The sequence below is a fragment of the Rattus norvegicus genome, chromosome 20 (genome assembly GCF_036323735.1).
Source record: "Rattus norvegicus strain BN/NHsdMcwi chromosome 20, GRCr8, whole genome shotgun sequence".
NCBI classification, from domain to species: Eukaryota; Metazoa; Chordata; class Mammalia; order Rodentia; family Muridae; genus Rattus; species Rattus norvegicus.
Genome location: NC_086038.1, coordinates 28,327,451 through 28,347,543, shown reverse-complemented (window position 1 = coordinate 28,347,543; position 20,093 = coordinate 28,327,451). Strand labels below are relative to the sequence as shown.

Below are 20,093 nucleotides of genomic sequence, written 5' to 3'. Positions count from 1 at the left end.
AGTAAGCATTCTGTCTGGGAGGAGACTGCCTCCAGTGTGTGTGGGACATCGGGTGATGAAGGCTTGGAAGGGTCAGTGAGGCTGATGTTTGGAAAGCTGAAGTGTGCTGAAGCCTCATTTAAGAGCTGGAACTATGGTGCAGAGGGGGCAGATACCGGGGAGGATTTATTTCATCAGACACCAGTCAAGTGTCGTCAGTAAGGGAACCTAACAAGCTAGGTCTTAGCTCAAGGCCAACATACTCCCAACCCCACACACACTGAGGCAAGGCCAGCTCTCCTCAAATTCAAGTTCCTGGAACCTCCTGCCTCAGCCTTCTTTTCTTTTCTTTTTTCTTTTTCTTGAGACTTTTTCTGTGTAGCTCTGGCTGTCCTAGAACTCGATCTGTAGATCAAGCTGTCCCTGAACTCACAGAGACATACTGGCTGCTACCTCTCTCCATGCTGGGGTTAAAGGCCTACACCACCTGGCTTGCCTCGGCCTTCTGGGTCCTGGTGTTAGACGTGTGAGCCACTAAGCCTAGTTAGAGAATTATTTCTGGTTAGGTAATACCATCACCTGCTGCAGAATTCAGATGGTGTAGGAATAGAGCCTTTACCGCTGAGAGAGCACCACCAGCAGCTCTCTCAGACACATGCACATCAAAGACTCACTCTTCCCTCCCTCCTTCCACGAAATAGCAACAGAGCAACCAGTGCTGTGCTTGGCTCATTCAGCACCGCAACTGGAAAGTAACTCCATACCAGAGTGCAAACAGCAGCTATAGAGCGATCGAATCTCCCAAGGACAGGATGATCTGCAGAGGGCTCCTTGTTTATAACACGGCATCCTTGAAGGACTGGGATTCTTGCTCCAGTGAAGGCTAACTCCAGTGGCTGTAGATATGCTATGATTCAGTGTGCTGAAATGACCTGAAAGGCTCTCGCTTACATAGGCTGCTCATGGTAGTTCCAGGAAGCAGTGCGATGGAGCTTAATCTTGTGTGTGTGTGTGTGTGTGTGTGTGTGTGTGTGTGTGTGTTCATGTGTGTGTGCATGTATATGCACAAGAGTGCACATGCCTTTGGAAGCCAGAGGCATCAGATACCTTTGGAGCTAGAGTTCCAGACAGTGGTGAGCCTTTTTAAAAAAATATTTATTGGACGGGAGGGAGAGGGAGAGAAGCCATGGCAGGACAATGTGGCAGGTGACGTTAAGATTCCTTTACAGGTTGTTACGAATGTTCTTAAGGGATGGATGTGTATTGGGCTTTGTATGTTTAGGTGGGCAATTATATCTTATCAATTGGGCCAAAAAAAAATATTTATTTATGTACTATGTATACAGCTTTCTGCCTACATATACACCTGCATGCCAGAAGAGGGCATCAGATCCCATTACAGGTGGTTGTGAGCCACCATGTGGTTGCTGGTAATTGAACTCGGGACCTCTGGAAGAGCAGATAGTGCTCTTAACCACTGAGGAGCCACCTCTCTAGTTCAGGGGTGAGCTTCTTAATTTAGATTCTGGGAATCAAGCCCAGGTGTGTGTGTGTGTGTGTGTGTGTGTGTGTGTGTGTGTGTATACTGAGGCTGAAAAACAACTTGTAGGAATTGCTTTTCTCTTTTCCATCGTGTGGGTATTGGGGATCGAACTCATGTCATCGAGCTTAGCAGCAAGTGACCTCATCTGCTGCGCCATCTTGTTGACCCATACTTCTTGTCACCTTTCTTTTCTGGTCTGTTCCTCAGTGGACTCTAAAGTCAGTTGACTTGAGTGCTGGCAGATTATGCTCCTCTCCCTCTCCCGGCAGTAGTCACGAATCTCTCAGGCATCTTTTGTCCTCAGGGTGCTTGTGCCACTTTACAAAACACTGATATATGCGCAGTGATGCAGTTGAGGCAGAATCAATCTTCAGAACGCTAAGTGACTTTAGATTTGGGAAAATGAACCAGGTCTTTGCACGGGAAATCCCTCATGAAGCAAACATTTACTTTGGATTTTGAGCTCCTTGTGAATAATTTTACTTTAAAAATTGATAACTTTGTCTTAAACAGTGGAATCCTGGCCAGCATTTCCTTCATACAACAATGTTTTTACAACATAACAGTGATGGGCAGTGTGCAGGGTACTGACTGCCATGTGCTGCCAGAATTTATCAACCGAAGCTCTTTTATTTATTTATTTATTTATTTTTTTTGTGGTTCTTTTCTTCGGAGCCAGGGCCTTGTGCTTCCTAGGCAAGCGCTCTACCACTGAGCTAAATCCCCAGCCCCTACTGAAGCTCTTTTAAGTTCTAATCCCTTCCCCATGCATGGCTGTAACACTCCTATTCCATGTAGGTTGTCTGGAAGACCCTTGTCTGTAATTTTCTTCTCTTTCTGCTGTCACATAAAAGTGTTGAATATATTTTCTTTTTTAAAAACATGAAAACCTTGTGTTATTATAGGTGTTTGGGTGCTTTACCTGCGTATGTGCTTATCACATGCGTGCCTTGAGCCTAAGGAGGCCAGAAAAGGGCGTCAGGTTCCCTGGAGCTGGGGTTCCAGATGCTGTGAGCTGCCACATGGGTGCTGGGAAGGGGGAGCTGTCTCCCCAGCCTGGCGTCTCTTTCCTTCCTTCTTTCCCACCATCCTTTTTATGGATTTCCTAGACAAGGTTTCTCTGTGTAGCCCTGGCTGTCCTAGAACTCACTCTGTAGACCAGGCAGCCTGCCTCTGCTCCGGAATGCTGGGATGAAAGGCATGCAGCACCCCCACCCAGCCTGGAGTCTCTGTTCTAATACCCTGCTCACTCCGGGTACCGTGACTGCTGAGCACACTGGTGTGAAGTTCTGACCCTCAGGTTTTGCCCTGTCTTGTACCAGACTAGCTGTGATTGGGGCAAGTCATTTTCTTCCAGAGCTAGTGATTTTATTGTAGGTTAAGAGCAACAAAGTAGGAGTTTAATCAAAACCGTTTCTAAACTCCCTTCTAGTCCTAAAACTTTATGACTGCCAAGTTGCTTCCTTTTTCTCTTTAATGATCTAATAGCCTCGGTCAGTTACAATGTCCATATCTCAGGGAGCCTTCGAAGAAGAAACTCGGGCTGGAGAGCTGGCTCAGCAGTTAGGAGCGTGTGCTGTTCTCCCCAGGACCCAGGTTCAGTTCCAAGGGACCAGATGCCCTTTTGACCTCTGTGGGCATGCACATGCATGCATGCACGCACACGCACACACACCTTTCCTTACATGTGCCTCACACCCAAAAAAATTAAAGTCTAAAAAAAGGGTAAAACTAACGGCGGAGACTTCTGGAATTGCTGGTTGGTGTGGCACTGTACGGAGTGCTGAGGTACCCGTCATTTCCACCCTGTTCAGTGTAGGCCTTCACTACAACGTGATGCTCCTGCTGGTAGGTTAGTTTCCGTGACAATGGTGACAGGTCAGTCACTCTCCTGACCTCTCTATAGGAATCTACTGTAGCAACTTTAGAAGAAGGGAATGGCTGGGCTGTGAGCTGCTCCATGGCTGGACTCGCTGTGGCCTGTGGAGAATCAACAGCCAGCAGGAAAAAGATGACTCGGTCCTGCAGGGAAATGAACCGGATTTTGCTAACAACCGAAAACCTTGATTAAAGCCCCGTTAAGGTCTGAGCAGAGGGGCTGTGGAGGTGGCTCAATGGTTAAGAGTACGAGTTGCTCTTCCAGAGGATCTAGTTCTAGGACCCAGGTTCGAATCCTAGTACCCCACATGGCAGATCACAGCAGTCTGTATCTTCAGTTTGGGAATATACGGCATCTTCTGACCTCTGCAGGCATCAGACATGCATGTCATGTATAGACACACGTGCAGGACATATATGCAAGCAAAATATTCAAATAATATTAAATAAAAATAAATCTAGAAAACAAAACTGTACAAAAAGACCTGAGCACGGCTCCAGAGGTGGCACGCAGACTCCTGACCACCTCAGTCGCCGGCTACTAAAGCTGTCTCTCGGCTGCAGAACTGGCTCAGCAGCGGGAGCAGGAGAGCTGGCCGTGGGCACAGTATTTATGGCTGGGAGTGTCCCAGGCTCCCCAGGTCACACTTTGTTTATAGCTGCCCTCAATTTTCACCAGCTTCATACCTTTGTACAACTACAGCACCATGCTGCTCAAATGAGATTCGGGAGAGACACTAGCCAAGGTCTAATTAAGTTTTAAATTTTCTAACAAGGAAATAAAAGCTGCCGCCTTTTCTTTTGGGAACCTGACAGCTTTCCTCTGACTTTACATTTATCTGCTAATTATAAATTAGTGCAGTTTCACGTGGACTCGCATGTAACTCTGGGCTATAACATGACGGTTAATCTTCACTGCCATCCCCACTGGAGCTGCGGCCACCTCGGAGACAGCCCTCTGGGCACGTCTGTGAGGAGGTTTAACTGACGCTCAAGACCCATTCTGAAGGTGAGTGGCACCATCCAATAGGCTGGGCCAGAACAGAAGTCAGTGAGGAGAAAGCGAGCAGAGCAGCAGTGCTCATCTCTCTGCCCTGCCACCTGACCGCACAGATGCGGCCTTTCCCACTGCCACAAGTAGAGCCCCGCCCTCCTGTGATGTGCTGTATCCTCTTAAACTGGGAGCCAAAACCAAACAAAAGGCAGCTCAGTGACCCCTACTTTAAGTAGTTTTCCTCAGGTATTTTGTTACAGCAAAGAGAAAAGTAATCAATGTGGGGCCACACCCAGGCTCAGTGCCGTCTGCCCTACTGCAGACAGGACTGGAGCAGGCTTACCTCACCTTCTGGTCACCTGGAAGCCCTGGCAGGATGAGCTGCACCTTTGAACTGTGGGCTGAAATAAACCTTTCCTTCAGCTACTTTTGTCAGGACGCTGTCACAGGAGGACATATTGTAGAACGTTCTGCTGGCTCTCCCAGGGCCTGCCCACAGCCAGAATAATTTCTCTCATGTATTATGTCTATTGTAACTGGACTTCTAGTGTATGTAACGAGTTGTCTAGGCTTTAAGCAGGTCATAAAGAGGTGGAAACATGGCTCACATTTAGATAATGATGAAACACTGAGGAAAAAGCTTCTGTCCTTAGTAAGTAAACAGTTAGAACATCTAAGCTAATAAGAATGTAAAAAATTAACTATGGCAGCCTGGACAGATAGCTCAGTGGTTAAGAGCACTTCCTGCTCTTCTAAAGGACCAGGGTTTGGTTTCCAGCATCCACATGGTAGCTCACAATCATCTGTAAATCCAGTTCCAGAGGATCTGTCACTCCCTTCTGACCTTTGATGGTACTGCACGCACACATAGCCGTACATGCAGGCAAAACATCCATAAAACAAACAAGCAAACAACAAACAATACACTAAAGAAGCAAGAATACATCTGTTTCCTCAAAGAACAAAAGCAGACTAAACTACTCCTAAGGTGGTTTTTTAAGATTTTTTAAGAATTATTTTCATTTTAGTGGTGTTGAAGACCAACCCTGGAGTTTCTTGCAATGAAGGACATCCCTGGTGTTTCTTTAAGGACTAGTTTCTTTATGGCGCTGACACAGTAGGGTGGGGTCTTTCTGGCCCCTCGATTAGTGTGAAGACAAGCTCAGGGCCAGATGAAGCTACACTGATGCTAGCATCTAGCAGGCCTGCACACCCTCACGTCTACCCAGAGCCCTGGAATAAGCCTGTAATATCACCATCCCCAGAGCAGAAGGTCCCCTATCGTCACTGATGATGGGGAGTACACCCAGGGACTAGCGGGACTCTAATTACCGAGCTAAGTCCCTATTTCTAATGAGGAACAAGAACTCGACCTCGAGTTTGAGCAGCAAAGCAGAATTTATGCTGAGCGTGATTTCTAGAAACAGGCATGTTTCAGTGTTAGACAGGAGAGCAGCACCCACAAATGCTACGATGCATACTGGACCCCCGAGATTACCACATCTAATGCTAACATCCTGAGGTGCTTTCCCGGGACCTGGAAACCCTTTACTCTTCTGGCAGACACAAGACAAGCTCTGAGATTTAGAGGCCATAGCTCATTGTTAAGCTCCAGCTCGAATCCAACTATTCCATCACGGGAAGGTGCTTGGGAAGGAGTCATGTTCAATTTCCCATTACCGTCTTCAGCAGATTGCTTACATAATTCAGGAGGCCCGTCAGAGGCAATACACTTAATGTTACGTGTACAAATAAGAGGTGGTTGTTCTGATGTACTAAATGAAAGATGGCCTAAAGAGGAAGTCCAGTCTTTCCTGGAGAAACCATCGAGGAGGGATACTTCATTCTTATCTGAGTTGTTACCACATGGTCCACACAAACAACAACCACCGCCACCACCAACCACCACCACTTCCCCCATTCCCCTCCCCCCCCAATGAAACTTCCAGTATTAGGAGGACAGGATCATGTCCTCTGACGGTGTGTCCATCAGTCTGTACTGCTGCCAGTCAGGACCCTTGAACTGCTGAGGGAGCTTTAATCTGTAAGGTACCTAGGGTATTCTGGAGCAGATGGGGGAGGGGCGGGAACGCACTCTCCTGTGGGGATTTGTTACAAACATTAGTTTATTAAAAGCCAGCCCAGGTGGTGCTTAGGGAGAAGTGCGACTCTGGCATTTTCCAAACTTATTTAGACCTGGAGCACTTCTCTTTGCAGACCTCAGGAGGGCTCATTACCATATTGAGCACTGCTTGGGAAACTCCAATCAATTATGTTTCAGGGTTGGCCTGTAAGCTCTAAACTAGCCAAGGAAGGAATGGTGCCAGGGCCTTGGGAAGACAGCTGAGATTAGCAGCAACCAGGAATGAGAAGAGGCTGTGCAGAGTGCCCTTTGACCCCGCCTGGCTCCCTCTGCGCCCACAGCGGGTGTCAGGCAGGGCTCCATCCTGGCTCCACGCCAGTGACCACACTGACTGGAATTCTTGTTGAGTCATCTTCCCCCACTCCTGTGAGCTTCTTGAGGCTGGAAGCCCCACACACACCTAGCAGAGCGGCCGTGCTGCTGACAGAACAGACAATGAAAGGTGCAGCACCGCACTGCTCATGTCGCCAGCTTGGTAACCCGACCTGTAGCCAATGCACAGGGCGACAGGGTTTTTTTGCAGACTTGTCCCTATGGCACCCTGTGAGTTACGCATCCTTACTCTGATCTTAAACACCACCCAGGTAGTGAGTGACGGGCTGAGACAGGCTCAGGCAGTGTGACATCAGTTCTTGGGATGCAGGATCATCAGTTTTCCTGTAGCCCAGGGTGGCTATGTAGCCGAGGCTGGCCTTGAAACTGTGATCCTGCCTGTATACCAAATGCTGGGATAACACTCAGGGGTTTCACCATGTGGTGCTGGGGACCAAACTCAGAGCTTTGTGCACAGCAGGCAAGTACATCCCCAGCCTAGAGCTGTGTTCTCAAACCCCACACCATTCTTCCTTCTTTTCTAGTGTTCATCTCAGTACTAAAATCTACACGGTTTTGTGGAGAGGGGTGGGAAGGCCTGGAATGAGACCTACTCATTGCTCTAGATGTACAGAGTACGTGAGGAAGACACAAGAATTTAGCTGGGGTGGCAGGCAGTCAACACAGCCATGTGCAAACCCACACACAAACTCTGAGAGTGTCTATAATAGACAAGAACATGGCGGGGCCCAGGTGACAGAGCCAATTGAGGGTGGGTATTGCCTTTGTAGTTATAATGAAGGGTGTCTTCAGATAGAATCCTGGATTAGCAGCTGGGCTCTAAGACGTCATAAGACCAAGTAGGTGAAGACACTTGGAGCTTCAGAGGGGACAGACACATAGAGACAGGACACAGATAGGAGCTATGTATGCAAGGCCAAGGTGCACCTACTGCCTCCAGAATGTGGAAGACACAAGGAAGGACGCATCTTTAGAGTTCATACATGATGACTTTAACACTCCATTGTGAGAGAACAAATTTCTGTTGCTTTAAATAGAGTTTGTGGCATTTTTTTTTTTTCCCCTGAGACAGGGTTTCTCTGTGTAACTCTGGCTGTGCAGAAAATCATTCTGTAGACCAGGTTGGCCTAGAACTCAGAGACCTGCCTGCCTCAGCCTCCCCAGTGCTGCCTCTACTGTCCAGCTAGTGGCATTATTATTTTTTTTTAGTAGCAGGTCTGGGAAACAAACACATGTGGTTCATTCTGTTACTTAGCATGAAACTAGGCCCTACCTATCTTTTTGCTATCTGTTGATATATGTTCAGGGAATCCAATGTAAAACATAGAAAGCCAGATTGAATGACCCGACACCACAGATCTGAGAGCTAAGTGTATTCTGCATGTCCAGCGTGGCGGCTAGATGTAAGAGCATGACCAGCATGTAAGGACCAGAGGTCTGCCATCTTACTCAGGAAATGGCCCAAAGTCATTTCAAAGAAACTCCGCCCACATTTTTAATCACTACATTGCATTTCTCCTTGTTACTGCTATCCTGAATCACTTGGTTTTGTACACCCTGTAATTTACACACAGAGAGTGATTCATCCGGTATGGTTTTCTTGAAGTGGTTCTGTTGGCTTGAGTTGGGGGGGGGGAATCTCAGAGGTGGTTATTATTTCTATTTTTGTAACTTGTGACTTTAAATCTTACGTTTTTGGATTTGCACGTGCTATCTAAGCCTGCCTTGAGAGACAGCAATGCAGTGAGGGCTATTCTGGAAGAAGGGCTTGGTAATCCCTCCCCCCAAGACTCCCACACCATTGTTCCCTAAAAGGAGTCTACAGAGATGAGAGGAGGCATTATTTTAAGCAAACAAATGCTATTTTAAACAGCTATATGGATGGTTTAAAATAAAAGGCATCCAGATTGGAGAGGAAAAAGTACCATGAGCTCTGGTTATAGGTAGTGATCTCTTCGGCTTTTCTAGCTTTACATGGCTATTGAGATGGTTTGTATATGCTTGGCCCAGGGAGTGGTGCTATTAAGTGGTGTGGCCCTGTTGGAGTAGGCATGGCACTGTGGGTGTGAGCTTTAAGACCCTCGTCCTAGCTGCCTGGAAGTCAGTATTCTGCTAGCAGCCTTCAGATGAAGGTGTAGAACTCTCAGCTTTTCCTGCACCATGCCTGCCTGGATGCTGCCATGCTCCCACCTTGGCCTTGATGATGATGGACTGAACCTCTGAACCTGTGAGGCAGCCCCAGTTAAATGTTGTCTTTTAGAAGACTTGCCTTGGTCACGGTGTCTGCTCACAGCAGTGAAACCTAAGACAGCTATTTATGTATATAAATTGTGATTTAAGGGCTTCACCAAGTTGTGCTGACATGTGACACCCTGTGAAGTATTACTGCACTTAGTGTAATTAAGTGTCTGTTTTTCTTCTTTGCATTTTATACAGGGGCTTGATGTACAATTCAGGATGGTCTTGAATTCATAATCTTCCTGCCTTAGCCTACTGAGTACTACTTATAGGTTTGGGTCACCATGCTAACCTTCCAAATCACCATTTCTTTCTCTTAACATAGTTACATGTGTGGGCGTGTGTGTGTGTGTGTGTGTGTGTGTGTGTGTGTGAGATCAGCATTAAGCATCTCTCTTAGCAACTCCAAGCATAGAGTACAGTATTAGTAACTACAGTCACCAAGCAGTAATCAGCTCTCTAGGATCACCCTCAACCTGTGTAACTCAAACTTGGAGCCCTTTGACCTGTCTCTCTGTCTACCTCACTCCTGGACCCTGTTGCAACCACCAGTCTACTTGATTTCTGGACTCGGGTTCATTTTCAGACTTCACATGTAAGTTAGGGCCATGCTCTCACGTATGCAAATGACTTCCGGACTTTCCTGAAAAGTCTGTGCCTCTGAAACCGCAGCATTTGCTCTGGGCAGATCTGAGAGGCTGCACCACAGCACTGCAGCACATTCTCAAACAGCCTAAACGTCAAGGGAGTTTATCACACCATGAACAGCCACAGAAGAAGTTCCAGAGCCCAGATGACTACTGGTATTCAAGGATACAGGAAAAACAGCTAAAATGGTGAATACATGGATAAATTTAAAAGACTTCTTTTGTCCTTCTCACTCAATTCTTTAAAAAAAAAAATAATAAAAAAAGGTAGAAAGCAAATATACTAACCAGACCATTCCTTCATCAAAGACCCAAGTGCCCAGTGCCCTGGCTTCTCCTTACACATGCCCTGACTCCAGTGGCTTGGAGAGAGGTCCTGCAGCTCTGCCTTGCTTCATGCCTGTGTGCAGCCTAATCACTGGCTCTCTGCCCTGTCCGAAGCACAGGCAAATGTGAGCTGGGCTGGGCTTCTCTGTGCGACAAGAGAAGGAACCACTGGGGATGCTGCACAGCTTCAATCCCAGCACTGGGGAGGGAGGCAGAGGCCAGCAGATTCTGAGTCTGAGGTCAGCTTGGTCTGTACGTCGAGCTCCGGGACAGCTAGAGCTACACAGAGAAACCCGGCCTCAAAACAAAACAAACAAAATCCAAGAAAATCTGACATTTTAAGGCGAGGCACTCACATAGTAGATACAGATTAACTCATATAATTTCAAGAAAGAGGCTTCCAGGTTTCAGTACCTTTATCGAGGGATGCTCCAGCCATGTGGTAAAAGCTTAACGCAGTGTCCACGTCATTAATGTTCTTCAGGAAAGTGAAGAAGTTCTCCACCTCCTGGAAAGTCAGGCCCTGAAAGAGGAGCAACAGCAAGATGAAGCAGAGCCCGTGGCAAACAGAGTCAAGCCAGCAGGAAGCACACTCCCATCCTAATGACAAGGACAGCAAGTGCACACCACAGACCAAAACTCTAGAGCAGCGAGCAGTTCTCCATCCTAACGCCTCAGCCCCTTACTACAGTTCCTCATGCTGTGACCAACCGTGGAATTATTTTCTTTGCTAATTATCACTGTAATTGTGCTGCTGTTGTGAACCGTAATGCAAATCTGTGTTTTCTGATGGTCTTAGGTGACCCCAGTGAAAGCGCTGTTCACCAAGGAGTCACATTCTGCAGGCGGAGCACCACCCTGAGGAAGTAACATGGCTAACTGCTTCCCCCTCACGTGTCGACTCTGACGTAAAGCTGCTTGCAGTGATGAACTGCTTTCTGGTGAGCCACACTGTCTACTGTACTCCTGTGTGGGTTGTGGCCACTGTACCTGATGCACATCTTAAGAAGTAAAATCCAAGTCAGGGCTTCCATGTGATATCCTGCTCTCAGAATTACTGCAGGCAGGTGGCTTCAGTACTCAGAGGAACCCACGCTCTGAGAAGGAAAGCCGATGAACTTCATTTAAAAGCTCCAGATGGTGCCTGGCAGTGGTGGTGGCTCACACCTTAAACCTAGCAGCGGCGGGTGGATCTCTTTGAGTTCAAGGCCAGCCTGGTCTACAGAGCAAGTTCCAGGGACAGCCAAGGCTACAAAAAGAAAACCTGTCTCAAAATTTATATCTTAAAAATCGATCTCTATCTTTTTATCTCTATCCATCTGTCTGTCTGTCCGTCCGTCCGTCCGTCCGTCCATCCATCCACCCACCTGCCCAGCCACCCACCATGCTCTGGATGAAGACATCTTTCTAGAAGCTGGTCAAAGCTGCTCTTCTTAACTCCGCTCTCCATGACAACTCGAGCAAAGCAGCTATTGGCACAGGGCCACCTGGAACCCCTTCCAGGGGTCAGAATGCACTACTTATTCCCCAGGTCTCACAGCACGTGTGACCACAGTGCAGGCAGAAGCGGAGTACTGGGGTGTGTCCTGGAGTTGTCAGTGCAGCCACAGGGCCCCAGTGGACTGTACGTGTTGGCTGGCTCTATGGAGTACTGGAGCCCCAGGTCTCCATCCTTGACCCAGAGAGTCCAGGAGCCCAGTAATGAGGAAGCCAGGATGCTGTCACCACAGCTCTTCCCCAGGACTCTCCAAGCTTGGCCAACTGGGGCTTTCTTATCACATCCAACAGAGAGCTAGAACTCTGGGTGCACGATTATGTCATGTGACCTTCTGTAAGTGTCTCTACCACCCGGAGAGTCAGAGAATTTGAAAGCGATTTCACTGTAAGATTTGATGACTCTTAAGGACACACGTCCAAAATTAAGAAGCTGCATTAAATTAGTGCCCGCATCCTCTTACACACACACACACACACACACACACACACACACATACACACTCTCTCTCTCTCTCTCTCTCTCTCTCTCTCTCTCTCTCTCTCACACACACACACACACACACACACGCTGGCTGCATGCTCTTTCCCAGTCATGAGCTCCTGTCACCCATATTCCCAGGAGGGGCCACTATGTGACTTTTAGGGAATTCCTTTCCATACAAAACCAAAACCAAAACCAAAACCAACCAACTACAACCATAACCACCATCACCACCACCACTCCACCCCACAGGGTTGATGCCTTAAACGGAAAGTCCCCTTTGACTGTTTTTGAACTTTCTGAGTGGAATTAAGTAGGATGCATTTTGCAGTGTGTGGGTTCTCCTAAGATCTGTTCCAGGCTTCTGTTTATCTACAGTTTACTTTTACAGTATAAAGTATGATACCATTTAACTATATTACATCTGTTTTCCTTTGTTAAAAGGACTCCTTTATGTACTTGTAATTTGCTAGCGTGCGCATGTATGTGAGGGTGGGGTTGGGTGGGACAGAGGCCAGAGGCCAACGTGCGGACCCCTTTCTAGTTTTCCACCTTGGCGTGCGTTCCTAGGATCAAGCTCACGTCACAGGTAAGGTAGTAGAGACATTTACCCATTGAGCCATCTTACTGCCCTTGCAAACTGTTTTCCTGTTTCTAAAAGGGGCGCTCGCCAGTTTGGGAGAGTTGTGAACCAAAGCCACCTGTATGTAAGCATTCAGTTAAACACTTAATTCCGGCTCATTTTCTTGGCCTTGACTTGGGCTCCCCAGGGCTGAGGCTTCCCGCTCATACAGTGTTAGAGGGTGCTGGCTGAGGTGAGCATTGCCTAGCATCCATTTTGCAGGTGAGTGTGTCACTGGATTAGAAGCACGGGTTCTACAGTATCACGGTATCTGCACTGCATGTGCACGGCTACCGTCTTCCTTCTTCTGTCAAGACCAGTAAGGAAGAAACCAACACAAGTGCCCACTGAGCCGTGAACCAGTAACCAAGGCAAACCCGCTCTGCCCCACCCCTTTCTACAGGCCATGGTGTGTGTGTCTGTACACCTGACACTCGGGAGGCAGGAGAGTTTTGACTTTGATGCTTGCCTGGGTACATGGTGAGACCTTGTTTAGAAAACAATACAGCAACACAATCCAGGGGTGTGGGGGAAGTGTTTCGATTGTTTTATTTTATTGTGTTTATATGAGGTACTGGGATTGGTCAGATGGATCGAGTCAAATGTAGGATGGTTGTTACCATAGGGAATGGGGAGTTGTTTAACTGGTAAAGAGTTTCAGTTTGGGAAGGGGAACAAAGTTCTGGAGACAGAGATGATGGGTACTCGACAGTGGGATGCACAAAATTACTGCAGTTACTGTAAAAACCACTGAACTATGTAATTAAAAATGGTTAAAGTGGTAACTTCTGTGTATATTGGGATACATACATGAAGTGCACTAAAGGTTTATAGAAATTAACAAATGGATTCTTCTGGGGACAGGGGACAGGGGACAGGGTACTGAGTTCTTACTCTTTTTCCTTTTCAAAACAACTTTACAAGGTTGGAGAGAAGGCTCAGTACTTAAGAGCACTGGCTGAGGACCCAGGTTCAGCTCTCAGCCCCCCACAGTGGCTTACAACTGTCTATAACTCCAGTTCTAGGGGACCTGATGCCCTCTCTGACCTCCTCAGACAACAGGCACTCAATGATGCATGAAATCAGCATGCAGGCAAAATGAGCGCACACATTAAATAATAATAAAATCCGCATGCCTTTAATCTCAGCACTTGGGAGGCTCTGAGGCAGGTGGATCTCTGTGAGTTCTAGGCCAGCTAGGGCTATATAGTGAGACACAGCTTCAAAAACCCTCCAAAGTTTGCACATTAATTATTATGTGTAGGTGCATGTGCCATGGTGTGTGTGTGGAAGCCAGGAGACTGCTTTCAGGAATTGGTTCTCTTTCTCTTGTCTTGCTGAGGCAAGATCTCTCCTTTCTGTTGCTCTGCATTTCTGAGCAATTCTCCTGTCTCCACCTCCCACCTTGGCATCTCAGTGCCACGATTACAGATTCATGCTATCACTGCCGGCTGTCTTTCTTCCTTCCTTCCTTTCTTTCTTTCTTTCTTTCTTTCTTTCTTTCTTTCTTTCTTTCTTTCTTTCTTCCTTTCAAGATTTATTTATTATATATGAGTGCACTGTAGCTGTCTTCAGACACACCAGAAGAGGGCATCGGATCCCATTACAGATGGCTGTGAGCTACCATGTGGTTGCTGGGATTTGAACTCAGGACCTCTAGAAGAGCAGTCAGTGCTCTTAACCACTGAGCCATCTCTCCAGCCCTCTGCTAGCTTTCTTTATGTGGGTTCCTGGGACTGAACTCAGATCATGATGCCTGTGCGGTAAGCACTTTTATCTGCTGAGCCTTGCTGCCCCGCCCCCCACATTTGTATTCTTTTTATTTTGTAGGCCTGAGGCTCAAACATGGGGACTTGTGCATGCTGGACAAATGACCTACCACTGAGCTGCACTCTCAGCCTCAGACTAGAAAGGGTTTTGATGACTAAAGGCTGACTTAAGACTCTTAAAACAGAGAGGACATTGTAGAGAAAATAATTTCTAGTTTGACAAAGAATCTTGGAAGATGCTGAACTTACTGAAGGACAGAGAGGAGGAGGGAGGACAACCTGCATCCTGTTCAACATGATTTAGACAAATAGTGGGACACAGATCATCCGGGGACACTGTTGAGTCTAATATATAAGGCTGTCTTTATTGTACAGACGCAATAAAGAATATTTATTGAGCGCTTACTTATCAGTTAGCTCTCTGCCAAGAACAGCAAGAGAAATAAAACTACCCTGGACACAGGCCTTGATGTTATGGGGCTTATAATTTACATAGGCCTTCTTAAAGAAGAGATAATACCAATCACAAAACTCTTATTCCCAGTAACTGCTTCACACACACACACACACACACACACACACACACACACACACACACACACCACACACACAGACCAGTGAATCCTAGTTGACATGAGAGTCATTGTCTCAAAAATATGTGAAGAGCAATAGAGCAAGAGACCTGGTGTTGAATTTTGGCCTTCATACATGCTTGCAAGGTCATGCATGCATGTGCAGGAAAAACACAAGAACGCATGCACGCACGTCAAAAGACTAAACCATCTACACATGAGCTTTGTGGATGTAATGTAGAAGCGCAAGGGTTACGCTCACTGTGAGCTGAGTTGTTCAGACAGGAAGACTAAAGCTCACATAGGATCCATTGGTTGTGAATGACACCGGACTCACAGCAGCCAGGAGGGAGTGTCCTCCCCTGAGCACTCCCTGGTTGGTAGTTGTGGGGTCTTCTTAATATTCTACGGGGAGGGTGAAAATGGAGGTGTTATGGAGAACTGTTCTGTAACCTTGTTAATTAGTTAGAGTAGGGAACATGGACTTCCCAAAGCTAGGCTACTCTAAAAAGACGAGAAGGTTAATAGTAGCTTGCGGAAATAGAGATTTTCCTAGGCACTAAAAATGCGTTTAACGCCAGGGAGTTGTTATGGGGTGAACTGCCTTCTGGAAGTAGAAGCAATCAACAAATCTTAGAAGAACAGTGGTTCTCTTTATGGTAAGTGAGGCAAGAGTTCTTACATAACACAGCAAAGCACAGCCTACACCAAAACCAGACCAGACCAGAGCAAAGAAATGGGTAAATCAGAATTCATCGAAACCAAGAGAAAACCACAAATGAGAGGCTAAAAGAAAATATTTAAAAATCACTTTTGAATATATAGGACTTATACCCAAAGTTATATAAAGAACTCTTATAACTCAATAATAAAATGGGATTCAATAAAACATTTGGTAGTGCAGACCTGGCTCAGGGGCACAGATAGAACTTGTCCTATGTACCAGGATCCTGGGTTTACCTCAGTGCCATAAACAAGCAAATGAATATTCAGTAGACATTTTACTTAGCAAAATGCATGAATGATGAACACATTAGAAAAATATAAATTAAAGCCACAACAATATCTACTGAAATGACGTCCTTTCTCCTCTTTCTGAGGCAGGGTCTCTCTACACGGCTCTTGCTGGCCAGGGAATCACAGTACACCACACTGACCTCAAAGGCACAGAGATACTCCTGTCTCTCTTCATAAGTGCCAGGATTAAAGCTGCACATCACCTTGACAGTTTGGATGTCTCTTAAGAAGGGAAATATAAATATCCAATAAGACCCAGATATGTCCCTCCTAGGATTCTTCCAAAAAAATAAAAATAAAAATAAAAAAACATAGGTCCAGGGGCTAAAGAGATGGCTCAATGATTACTCTTCCAGAGGACCCAGGTTCAGTTCCCAGCACCCATGACAGCTCACAACCATCTGTAACTCTAGTTTCAGGGGATTTGACACCCTCTTCTGGTGTTTGTAAACACCACTCATAGTTTACAAACATATACAGAAGCAAAACACCCAGGAACACAGCATTTTAATAATAATGATAATGATGATGATGATAATAGACAATGAGAACACCATAGGTCCATGTGAGAACTGGCATGTGAACACCTACAGTAGCAGTATTCTTGAGAGCCAAGGAGGGAAGCAGTCTGGTTGCGCACTTGATGGGGTCAGGGAAACACAGATGATGTAATGCTCTTTGCTACTTAGCGATAAGTAGCAAAAAAAAAAAAAAAATTATCTTCAAAGTATTATGCTAAGTGGAAGAAGCCAGAGGAGAAAGACTGCCTGTGATGCTGCATTTATTGTGAAATGCTCAGGAAAGGTGAGCTATCTGGAGAGACGGTGATGGACGGGAGGAGGGCCAGATGCACACTGACTGAAAACTGGCATGATGGGTCTTCTGGGGTGATGGAAATGTCTGCGTACTGCATAGGCAGTGGTGTTATATAACTGTGCATTTACTGAGAACCACTGAACTGTACACTGAATCTTATGGTTTATAAATTATACTTCAGTGAAGTTGTTTAAAATAAAGCGCAGGACTGGAGAGATGGCCAGTGGATCAAGGTCCTTGGTGGCAAGCCCAGCGACCTGAGTTCAATCCTTAGCCCCCACATGGTGCTAGCAGAGCACAGGCTCCCTCCAGCTGTCCTCTGACACCCCCCCACCACATGCTGTACAATAAGCATCCTTTTCTCCCCCATCTGAAAAGTAAAGTTGAAAACAAAACTTACAAATAAAGGCATGATGGAGCACATGGGAGGCAGAGGCAGGTGTTCAAGGTTATCCTGGTCTATAAAGTAAATTTCAGGATAGCCAAGGCTATACAGAAGGAAGAGGTAGGATGAGGAAGAGGAGGAAGAGGAGTAGTAGGAAGAGAAGGAGGAGGAGGAGGAGAAGGAAGAGGAGGTAGAGGAGGAGGAGGAAGATGAGGAGAAGAGGAGGAAGAGGAGATAGAGAAGGAGGAAGAAGAGATAGAGAAGGAGGAAGAAGAGGAGGAGGAAGAAGAGAAGGAGGAGGAGAAAGAGAAGTAGGAAGAGGAGGTGGAGGAGGAAGAGAAGAAGAGGAAGAGGAAGAAGAAGAAGGAGAAGAGGAAGAAGAAGAAACTATTTTTTCATCTGAACAATGGTTGTCTATGAAACAAGCTGTGCTAATTGGGCACAGGAGAGTCAATGTCTGGCACATAGAAGTTGCCGGTATCAGGTTCTGCCGTTGCTGTCTTCTCTCCACTTGGTCCAGCTCTCTTCCCTCAGCCCCTCCTGAAAATGTAGGTCTGCTTCAAGTTTATCTCTACCTGCTCTCTAGTCAGGAGCACTCCCAGCTGCTGCCTCACCTAAAGTGGAGTTGAACTGACCAGAAATACTGACAGGTGAGAACCGCAGCAGCCTGGCAGGCCTGTGTCCCTCATGCCGCCTGTACTGAGCTGCAGCTTCCAACCCTGCATCCTCTCAAGGGGCATCTATAGCACAGCCAAGCCCCTTGGCCCTGGAATGGCAGCTGTGGGTCAAGGGCTGGGGCCACCCAGGGAACTTCATAGCTTCTTTAAAGCTTTTTAAAAAAATTTATGGGCATGAGTGTTTATGTATACGTGTGTGTGTGTGTGTGTGTGTGTGTGTGTGTGTGTGTGTGTGTGTGTGTGATGTGCATGCAGTGCCTGTGGAGGCCAGAAGAGGGTATCTGACCCACTGGAACTGGAGTTCTAGGTGGCTGTGAGCCACTATGTGGATGACAGGACCTGAACCTGGATCTTCACAAGAGCAGCCAGCATTCTTAAGAGCTGAGCCATCTCTCCAGCCCTTAAGTGTTAATGGTTCCAAAGAGGAAAAAGGAAGCAGTTAGAAACAGATGGAAATTTCTCCTTAATGGGAAATGGTTCTGGAGAGATGGACTGGTATTATTAGGAGCCAAGGCCCTTTATTAACTCTCATTTTGGCTAATTGCTATGTTCACAACTATTTAATCAACACAAGAGGGCAATCAATTTTAATCTCCTAGCTAAAGCAGGCTAGAAATTCTGGCCAAATGTGATTTTGCACCAAGATTTCCAGTTTCACAGTCTGTCCTTCCATGGCCGAGGTCTGTCTGCAAGGTCTTTGGTCCTAAATTAACTCCTGTACAAGATAAAACACTCTGTGCCTTCGAGGGCAATGTCTTCAACAGCTCATTCATTACTTTCAAATATGAATTCATGATAAAATATGAATTAGCCTATCATGATTGCTAGCTAACTTAAGGTCAAACCAATGTCTGCAGTAACCTTTAAAAATAGAGGCCTGCTCAGCCTGGTTATGTAGGTCAGCAGAGCACATCTGGCTAGCATCTGTGAGGCCCCAGGCTGGATCCTCAGCACCCCAAACATAACAAACAACGAACCAGAGAAAACTCTGACAAAACAAAGATGAAAAGTCTGTCTACAGAAGGGAGCGCTTCCTTTCTGCAAACATCATGTTTCCGGCAAAGGGTTAAATCTATCTATCATAATTTCCACAGGTACAAGCTGGGTACTGGGTAGTGCAGCAGTGCTCTCCAGGGGAAGAACCATTCCCTTACTCCATTAATGACAAGCCTACCCTCCCTCAGCCAGGAGGGAGCACCTGCAGTGCAGGCAGGCTGGAACAAGTTTCTGAGAAGCGAGCCTGCCTCTGAGTCCCTTCAGCTCTTCAACACTCAAGGCAAGGGAGAGAATGTCCAGCTGAGAAGCGCTTAGAAAGCAATGGTGTTTGTGGACGATTCCTTACACAAACAGTGAGAACACTGGAACAAATGCGGCCATCTTACTTCCTCTAGTTACTGGCTTTTAAAAGTCGGGATGGCCAATGGCACGCAGATGGGAATAGGTGTAGTTTCTGAGGCCAGCGAGGCCAGAGTTCTCTACAGTCTCCGTGGGAGCAGCTGAACGTTCTTCAGAGAGCATTTGATCACACTCACTACCCTGGTTATCACACATGGAATCTTTTCAGTGTAGACTGGGATTCTGACCATGACCACATGTCTGCTGCTGTCCTGTGGGAGCGGTTTGGGGCCTTCAATGAGAGTCTCTGGGAAGAGCCCAGGCTCTCCCCTGGGTCTGAGTGCCTGGGCAGACAGTAGTCCAGTCTCTGCTTAAGTCTGCTCCTCCCCCCGTGCTGTGGGACTTTGTGGCCCACCCTTTCCCTGTACTGGGAACAGTCAATGTTAAAGGACAGCAGAGAGCAGGATTGAGCAGAGCTCCCGTGAAGCCAAGGCCTCTAATTTCAATGCTGCTCACGCACCTTCTCTCTAATAACCTCATCATCAGCTGATTTGATCCTACTCCTGCTCATTCCCACAGTATCTTCCACATGGGGCCACGACTCTCTACATAAATAACCAACCCTGTCATTTTATCCTCAATCCTTCGGTATCCCCTCATTGTTCTGAGTGAGGCCTAGCTTTTTTCTGTGCCTCTCTGACCACAACTGTCCTTGGTCTGATCAGCTCCTCCTACCTGCTAGGTTTACTGTGCTAAGGATTTCCGAGACAAAGGTTGTGTCCTCGTGTGTTAATTATTTTGTCAATGAGGCATAAGCTAGCGTCATCTAAGAAGATGGAA

General features: G+C 46.7%; 1 protein-coding gene across 1 annotated transcript in view; it reads right to left on the bottom strand.

The window, feature by feature from the left end:
• Positions 1 to 20,093, bottom strand: part of Micu1 (mitochondrial calcium uptake 1) — a 146,155-nt gene that overhangs the window by 10,385 nt on the left and 115,677 nt on the right. The window contains exon 10 of the mRNA NM_199412.2: positions 10,497 to 10,605. Within this exon, the coding sequence (NP_955444.2) occupies positions 10,497 to 10,605 (109 nt within the window). The remainder of the gene's footprint in view (positions 1 to 10,496; positions 10,606 to 20,093) is intronic.